This window comes from Dendrobates tinctorius, unplaced genomic scaffold (genome assembly GCF_039654945.1).
Source record: "Dendrobates tinctorius isolate UK_male_01 unplaced genomic scaffold, ASM3965494v1 ptg000147l, whole genome shotgun sequence".
Taxonomy (NCBI): Eukaryota; Metazoa; Chordata; class Amphibia; order Anura; family Dendrobatidae; genus Dendrobates; species Dendrobates tinctorius.
Window position 1 is genome coordinate 13535032 of NW_027361814.1, and position 9381 is coordinate 13544412.

The following is a 9381-nucleotide window of genomic DNA, read 5'->3' on the forward strand; positions in this document are numbered from 1 at the left end:
TCACGTGACGGCACCAGGAAATACTCCGCGTCCTTCTTTTCCTGCGTCACTTCCGCCTTCTAAACATCGCGAGACAATCTGGGAAGGAGATCGTTGTTTTGGTTGCGGGCCGAGGACCGTCGGTCGCTTCAGTCATTCTTGCTGCTTGCTGGACGTACGGAAGCCTGCAGGGGCCGCGCTGTTAAACGTCGCAAGTGGCTGCGTCCCCCAGAATGGAGGCGACAGAAGAGGAAGACATCTGCAGGGTCTGTCGCTCGGAGGGCACCGCGGAGAAGCCCCTGTACCACCCGTGTGTGTGCACCGGCAGTATTAAGTTCATCCATCAGGAGTGCCTGCTGCAATGGCTGAAGCACAGCAGGAAGGAGTACTGCGAGCTGTGCAAGCACAGATTTGCCTTCACCCCCATCTACTCCCCGGACATGCCCTCCCGGCTGCCCATCCAGGACATCTGCACCGGACTGGTCACCAGCATTGGCACCGCCATCCGCTACTGGTTCCACTACACACTGGTGGCGTTTGCGTGGCTGGGCGTTGTGCCGCTGACGGCGTGCCGGATCTACAAGTGCTTGTTCACCGGCTCGGTCAGCTCCCTCCTCACCCTCCCCCTGGACATGCTCTCCACCGAGAACCTGCTGGCGGACTGTCTACAGGGGGTCTTCGTGGTTACCTGCACGCTCTGCGCGTTCATAAGCCTGGTGTGGCTGAGAGAACAGATCGTCCACGGCGGTGCGCCTCTGTGGCTGGAGCAAAACGTCCCCCAGCCGCAGAACGGCGCGGGCCAGCAAAACGAAGCGCAAGGCGCGGGCAACGTCGTGGTGGAAAACGTGGCTATGGACCAGCCCGCCATCCCTCCGGTGGAGAACGTGGTGGTGGGTGAAAATCCCGATCAGGCGGAAGATGAGGAAGAAGACAATGAAGACGACGCCGTTCTCGAAGATGCCGCCGACGTCAACAACGGCGCGCAGGATGATATGAACTGGAACGCTCTAGAGTGGGACCGCGCTGCTGAGGAGCTGACTTGGGAGCGGATGCTGGGCCTGGATGGGTCGCTGGTGTTCCTGGAGCACGTCTTCTGGGTTGTTTCGCTGAATACTCTCTTCATCCTGGTGTTCGCCTTCTGTCCTTACCACATCGGACACTTCTCCGTAGTCGGGCTGGGATTTGACGGCTATGTGAAGGCTTCCCACTTTGAAGGGCTTCTTACGACCATAGTTGGCTACGTCTTGTTGGCCGTCACGCTGATCCTCTGCCACAGCTTAGCCGCAGTTGTCAAGTTTCAGCGATCGAGACGAATATTGGGCATCTGCTACATCGTGGTGAAGGTATCTCTTCTGGTCGTGGTGGAGATTGGCGTTTTCCCCCTTATTTGTGGCTGGTGGTTGGACATTTGCTCGTTGGAAATGTTTGATGCCTCTCTGAAAGATCGAGAACTAAGCTTTCAGTCCGCCCCCGGAACGACCATGTTTCTTCACTGGCTAGTCGGCATGGTTTACGTCTTTTACTTTGCATCTTTCATCCTGCTTCTACGTGAGGTGCTAAGACCGGGGGTCCTGTGGTTTCTCCGAAATTTGAACGATCCAGATTTTAACCCAGTCCAGGAAATGATCCACTTGCCGATCTATAGACACGTCAGGAGGTTTCTGCTATCGGTGATTGTCTTTGGATCTATCGTAATACTGATGCTTTGGCTTCCCATTCGTATTATGAAGCATGTGCTGCCGACCTTCTTACCGTACAACGTGATGTTATACAGTGATGCCCCCGTGAGCGAGTTATCCCTGGAACTGCTGCTTCTCCAGGTTGTTCTCCCAGCATTATTAGAGCAAGGACATACTCGACAATGGCTGAAAGGACTGGTCAGGGCTTGGACTGTAACAGTTGGCTATCTGCTAGACTTGCACTCTTATCTTCTCGGAGACCAGGAGGAAACTGACAACCAAGCAAATCAACAGGCTGCCAATAATCCGCTTATCCGAAATAATGCCATCCCCGTGGTTGGCGAAGGCCTGCATGCTGCTCATCAAGCCATTTTACAGCAAGGAGGCCCTGTAGGATTCCAGCCGTACCATAAACCAGTCAGATTTCCTCTCCGGATATTTTTATTAATAATTTTCATGTGCGTCACCTTACTGATTGCTAGTTTAGTTTGCCTGACGCTCCCAGTTTTTGTAGGGCGTTGGTTGATGTCATTTTGGACTGGGACTGCAAAAATCCATGAGTTATACACGGCCGCTTGTGGTCTCTATGTTTGCTGGCTGTCTATTAGAGCGCTAACTGTTCTGTTCGCTTGGATGCCACAAGGACGTCATGTGATCCTCCTAAAAGTTAAAGAATGGTCACTGACAATTATAAAGACCCTTATTGTCGCTTTCCTTCTAGCTGGAGTTGTCCCTCTCCTCCTTGGTCTTTTATTTGAACTGATTATTGTTGCACCGCTCCGTGTTCCTCTGGATCAGACGCCACTTTTTTATCCGTGGCAGGACTGGGCCCTCGGTGTTTTGCATGCAAAGATAATTGCGGCCATAACTCTAATGGGTCCTCAGTGGTGGTTGAAAACTGTGATAGAGCAGGTCTACGCCAACGGAATACGCAACATCGATCTGCAGTTCATACTTGGTAAACTGGCCGCTCCGGTCATCGCTGTTCTTTTGCTGTCGCTATGTATACCCTACATTATTTCTGCCGCCATTGTACTGTTGGTCGGTGTCACCTACGAAATGCAGAATCTAGTTCAGCGACGCATCTATCCTTTCTTGCTGATGGTGGTGATATTAATGGGTGTCCTGTCTTTCCAAATCCGACAGTTCAAGCGGCTTTATGAACACATTAAGAATGACAAGTACCTTGTAGGTCAACGCCTTGTGAACTATGAGCGCAAATCTGGAAAATCTAAAACTTCGCCTTTAACGTTTCCTTCTCATTTGGCACGGGAGTGAAGGGGACAAAAAAGACTTTTTAATGCTGGAATTAAATGTGCAGTTTTTGACACCAGATTTATTTTTTTTTTTACCGAAGTTGAAGCAGAGAGGATGTGTATGAATATGTGCACATTGGTCTTATATGCAGCAGATCTTTTGGATGAAAAATCTGTTTATTACAGTGGCAGTATTGAGGTTGAATTTTTTTCTGAAAGTTCATTCACATTCTGCAGAGAAAATCTGTAATGTAAATCAGCCGGCGGTGTGGGTTTGAATTGTGCAGCTTTTAGGCCGGATTCATACATCCGTTATTATCGGTCCGATAACAGACGAGTTCAGTTCAGGAGACCTGTAGCCAAACAGCTTCCCGGGATTGAGGCTGTCGAGCTCTGGTCAGGGGACCTGCAGCCAATCTGTACTCGAACCATGAACGTTGGATGTGTGAATCCTGCCTTATCTGCAAACTTCACTCTTTCCATTGAAATATTCAGCATTTCTACGACAAAATTTGCAGGAGAGTAGTCCAGTGTGCACAAACCTGAAGGGTGGTTTCATATGTGGAAGATTTAGTTGCCGAAGTTTCTGCAGCAGAGAATTATTTCCATTCATTTGAATGGGATTGTTTTGGTGGCAAGTGCATGGATTTCTGCAAGTTCCATTTACATGAGTGGAACATGTGCAGAAATTCCTGAAAAATATCTACCATGTGTAAATCCACCCTTAGGGTATGTGCACGCAGGTTTTTTTTTTCGGAGGTTTTGGAGTAGAAACTGAGCGGAGACTCCCCAAATCCTAATAAAAAAACTTGGAAATACTACTCTGAAAACTCTGCAAAAAGATTTGTGTGCACATACTCTTAGGCTGGTTTCACACAGGGCTGTGGAGTCTGAGTCAGTACAAAATTGACCGACTCAGACTCCTAAAATATATAATTGGGTAAAATAGTACAATGCAGGATGTGTTGTAAATGTTTTCATAAGGATTTGGGAAAGTTTTGAAATGTCCTATAAATGTCTGTTTTGTTCCTGATCTAAAGATCTTGGCTTTTAGTTGAGATGAATCTATGCTGCACTTTATGCACATGCTCAGTAGTGAACAGTGTTGTGGGGTCGGAGGTTTGGCTTACCGTCACCACAGCTCTGAATCATTAGTATGGTGTGAGCACGGACTGACCAGATATCTGCTGACTCGAACTCACTAGTTTCATAGACGTGTATAAGGCTGTTGAGTTCAGGCCAAGAGACAAGCAGCCAGTCCGTACTCGGACCGTCATTCACAGGTGAATGAAATCAGCCTTGAGGCTGCTTCAGACGACCATGCAAATCGGTCTTACCATGGACCACTGCACGGACTGGCTGCAGGTTTCCTGATCCAAGTGTGACGGCTTTATATATTATAATGTATGGCTGTGATGCTTTGGTTGGGTCTGTGCTTGGACCGATTTGCGTGTACGTCGGAAGTCTATTCTGACTTCATCTCAAAAAACTGTGTGTGTGATTCCACCCTTATGGAATACCTCCAGGAACTCCGGCTGATAACCTTTTTTTTTTTTTTTAGAGGAATGTATTAGCATTGGTGATCTACAGCACAGTACTCTCATAATCTTAGAAGTTTGAAACTGCTCCGATGCATTGCCATTTTCATCATTGAAATTGTGTGGACATTGTACACCCGAGTGGATAAATGTCAGATATCTAATGAAGTGTTTTTGTCAGTATCTTTTATTGTAAATTTTAAAAATGATATAAATTTATTAAAAACTGCAAAGCAGTGTGATATGAGATCATAGAAGCAAAAGATATGGGTATCGCTAGATAATAGAAAATGTGACAGAGGAACAATCGTCTCCTCTTTACGGGTGCACGGCAAAATACTCCAGTAATAGCAACAGTCCAAATGATAGCCAGCACTCACACCTTCTTAAAAAAATTGATTTATTGATCTAGTAGCTTAAAAGGCACAAAAATGTTTGAACACAACTGCACAAAAATTAAAAAGGCAGAAAAGAAATATCTGCTGCTCTCCCAGGAAACATGTTCCAGACCTGCATCATGGTCCTTTGTCAATTCAGGCATGAGAAAGAACCATGCAGGTCTGAAACATGTTGCCTGGGATAGCAGCAGATATTTCTTTTCTGCCTTTTAAATTTTTGTGCAGTTGTGTTCAACCATTTTTTGCCTTTTAAGCTACTAGATCAATAAATCAATTCTTTTAAGAAGATATGAGTGCCAGCTATTGTTTGGACCGTTGCTATATACGGGTATCGCTGCCACCAACAAGTGCGAATCAGTATATAATGAAAACCAATGGCTCCACCACTTTCTGGCAATGTCCTGGCATTTTAAGGGACACAGCTCCGTGTATTGCTCCTGTGGTCACTGTTTAGTCTCACAGCAATGGAAAATGTAATTATATACAGTTTTTGCAAACTGGCTGCAGTCACATATTTTCTCGGACAGTACACAGACCCAAAGCTTAATTGATGCATACACTCATGGGTTTTAGTAATGGATCCGTGGGAATAAGAGCGTGTTCTATCCTCATCTGTAAACACGGATCAGAATAGGATCTGCTATGAGTTTTATGGATTTTACACTATGACCTGCAAATTTCACGGATGCGTGAATAGATCCGGTGAATTCTATGCTTCAGTGTGCTGTCTGACAAAAAGTAGGACAGGACACTGACATCTCACACAGATGTGTGAGTGAAGCCTTAGTCTATGAGCATATTCAAGCAAGTCTTATAAAGGTTTTTTTTTTCTGCCCATATTAAAGGCACAACACTTTCCCGATTATCAGATCCAGAGAGAGCACCACAGAATGCTATAATGCTCCTACTGTTTTTAACGTACCTTTACATGTCTGGGTGGTGTTGCCATAATACAGCCAAAAAAGTACCCATATTACGCTAGTTTGAAAGTAGCCTAATATGTAAAAATGAGCTATCCTACTGATTAGGCCGGGGTCACACTTGTGAGTGTGATGCGAGAAACTCGCATCAATACACGATACTGTCGCCGGCACTCTGGATCGGAGTGTGTGGCTGCATGTATTTCTATGCAGCCGCACACTCCGGTTGCAAGTGTGACCCCGGCCTTAGGGCAGAGAGTGACCGCCTAATGAATCTAATGTGTCCATGTTTTAGAAAGACAGACCATTGTTTTAAATGAAAATAGCAAAAAAAAAAAGGTTTGTGTCAACTTTTACAGTTATCCCCTATCCATGGAATGGGAGGATAACTTCTTGATTGATTGGTGTCCAGTCGTTTGGACCTCCACTCATCCCAGCAAGTGACCTATAAACAGCCTCATCTAAATGGAGCAGAAGTCGAGCATGCGTACCTCTGCGCCATGCATTCTTTGAGACTGTTGGAGATGGCTAAGCCGCCATACTCTGCTTTTCCCAGCAGTCCCATAGAGAATGAATGAAGTGGAGGGGCACATGCTCCACTTCTGCTCCATTTAGTTGGGGTTTTCTAGAGCACTGTTTTTAGGATTGTCGGGGTCCCATCGTTTGGACCTCCCAGTGATCGTGATGTTATTTCCTGATCAAACTCTAGCACAAACAATTACAATTTTTTTTCCTAGGGAATATAAATTATAGTTGAAAGACCTCAGAACAATGAAATAATATTCACTCTGATCCCCTTATTGACACAAGGGAAAATGCAGCTCAGCCAACCATGGGCTAAGCTGGGTCACTGCTGCCTTTCCATGGAAGGGATTAGGAAGCACAGACTAGTGAGCCATACTGATGAATACCTAATCAGAGCACCACATGAAGACCCCGGAGCACGAGCATATCATTAACTGAAAATAAAGATTAAAAAACAACCACAAGACGGATTTCATCACCAGGTATCTTTGTAATCAGTATAGCGGCGCCAACAGGTTACTGTGCACAATCCTGCTGACAGGTTCCCTTTAAAGGGAACCTGTCACCAGTTTTTGAGCCCATGAACAAATGGCACCACCTTTAACTGCTCCTGTGCTGCATCTCACAAATGTGTCCAGACTCCCCCTGTGCACCCCCAAAAAATAACATTTGATATGCTTCTGCGCTGTATGTAAATATGGGTGGTCTGGTCGGAGGGGCATCCTCACTGCGGCGTCTGTCCCTTTTCTCTGCTAATTGTGTCCTCCTACTTTGATTGACTTGGATGCATCATCCACATTGCAAACCAAGATATCGCGCCTGCGCAGCAGCCGCACAGGACTGCGCAGGAGCACTCTGCTCTGCCCTACTATGAGCAGAGCATAAAACAGCATATTTTTCAGGGGTGTACAGGGGGGAGTTGGGAGCTGATAGACATGTTTGTGCGCTGAAGCACTGGAGCTATTAAAGGTGGGGCCATTTGTTCATATAATCAAAAACTGGTGACAGGTTCCCATTAATTGATAAGGTTTTATCAAAACCAAATACCAGAAAGTATCAAAAACAAAGTGGAAAGTAAGTAACTAAATGGTGCAGAAAATCTGCAGCATCAGAAGTGCATCAAGCACCCATTGTGGGAACTGAGCCTTAAGGTATTGTCACACTTAGCGATGTACCAGCGATATGATGCTGTCAGGATCGCTGGTACATCGCTAAGTGGTCCCTAGTGAGCTGCCACACAGGCAGATCTCACCAGCGACATAGCAGGGGTCAGGGGTCGCTACTTACCTGTCAGACGAGGCGATCCTGACATCCGCCCGCGTCCACAGAAACGGCCCAGGACGTTCTCGCGCTATCAGCGATAACCAGCGAGGGAGCCGGTCGGAGGTAAGTATCACACATAGCGATATCACTAGCAATATCGCTATAACGTCACAAAAACCAGGGACGTTATAGCGATATTGCTAGCAATATCGCTTAGTGTGACAGGCCCTTTACAGAAAGTGTTTTTCCTCTTGCATATTACAATGGCCATTGTCCTTTACCTACACTCAGTGTCGGACTGGGACTCAAATTCAGCCCTGGCATATGAGAGCACACAGGCCCACTTGAATGTGAGATTTACTGGTTGATTTTTGATTTATGGATTTCTTGAGATACAATGATGTGAAAAAGTGTTTGCCCTCTTCCTGATTTCTAATTCCTTTGCATGTTTGCCACACTTAAATATTTCAGATCACCAAACAAACTTAAATATTAGACAAAGATCACACAAGTAAACACAAAATGCAGTTTTTAAATGAACGTCTTTATTATTAAGGGAAAAAGAAATCCAAACCTACAGGGCCCTATAGCTAGGTAGTGAAAGTGCATATAATCTGCAGCCCTCACTTGAGCAGAACTGTCACCATGCTGTCACTATGCTGCTGAAGCGGAGGTCAGGTCATCACTGGAGTTAATTTCTGCCCAGAGCAGGAATCTAAGTAGAACAAATAGGACGTCTCTGGAGTGAAGGAGAGGCCCACAGTTGGCGCAGGCCCATCTGGCATTTGCCAGAATTGTCAGATGGCCAGTCCGGCCCTGCTGCTACACTAATAATGTCAGGTCAGCGTGCACTAATATCTAGTGCAGGAGATACTTCCCAGATGAGACATTTTATACCTATGCCTCCTGACTTTTGACTGCCACGTTGATTATCCTCCTGTAATAAAACATTATCTGTGTTAATGAAATAATTAACCAGCCGTTTATATACTCTTATGGATAAAGTTCCATGATGGTTTAATGTTTAATCAACAGGTCGCTGTGACACTGGGACGTCCTGAACACTGGTGTATAATCCCATTACTATCATGACTACGGGTCTATGTACACGGCAGGATTATCGCGATCCAGTGTTCCTAGGATTGCTAGTTTCCTGATAGGCGGCCTGTTCACACAGCACAATTATCAACCGGTGCTGCTCAAAAGCCCATCATTTTCATCAGCGCCTTGTCCTGTATAAGCAAGACTCGAGCTGCCGATAACAATGGCAGCTTATGTGCAATGATCTATTACATGTCGTAGAGTTTGCATTGGTAACAGCTTTCTGGCTGTGTAAACAGGCCATTACAGGGGAACTGATAGCGGATACATGCCCCCAATCCACAGGCAATGTGTATCAGACGCTGGCTGCACAGGTTTCTGAAGTTCTGTAAAGTTTCAGAGAAAATCATAGTTTAATAGCTGCCATGGACTGCACTGTGCTGCAGACTAGTAATACAAATGGGGTCAATGGAGGCTTCTCCCTACCCTCTGCCCTGCAAGTCCAGGTCTCTCCCTACATGCATGTGGAGAGATCTGTCACTCCAGCGCAGCGGGTAGGGAGAAGCCTCTTGGAATCTGCCTGACCGACTAATCTCCATGATGGCTATGGGGCCACGTTCAGTATTGGGTCAGTATCTTGCATCAGTATTTATAAGCCAAAATTGGGAGAGGAACAATCAGTATAAAAGTATAATAGAAACATGTCACCACTTCTGTATATTTCACCCACTCCTGATTTTGACTTATAAATACTGATGTCAAATACTGACCCAATACCGAAC

At 45.9% G+C, this 9381-nt stretch overlaps 1 protein-coding gene across 1 annotated transcript; it reads left to right on the forward strand.

The window, feature by feature from the left end:
• Nucleotides 1–65: 65 nt before the first annotated feature.
• On the forward strand, nucleotides 66–4688 carry MARCHF6 (membrane associated ring-CH-type finger 6). The gene has a single exon (XM_073546450.1). The coding sequence runs from the start codon at nucleotides 213–215 to the stop codon at nucleotides 2934–2936; it is 2724 nt and encodes a 907-aa protein (XP_073402551.1). The 5' UTR covers nucleotides 66–212; the 3' UTR covers nucleotides 2937–4688.
• Nucleotides 4689–9381: the final 4693 nt, after the last annotated feature.

Excerpts from the sequence above, each read along its gene's own strand:
- MARCHF6 (XM_073546450.1), top strand. The coding sequence starts at position 213 with ATGGAGGCGACAGAAGAGGAAGACATCTGCAGGGTCTGTCGCTCGGAG.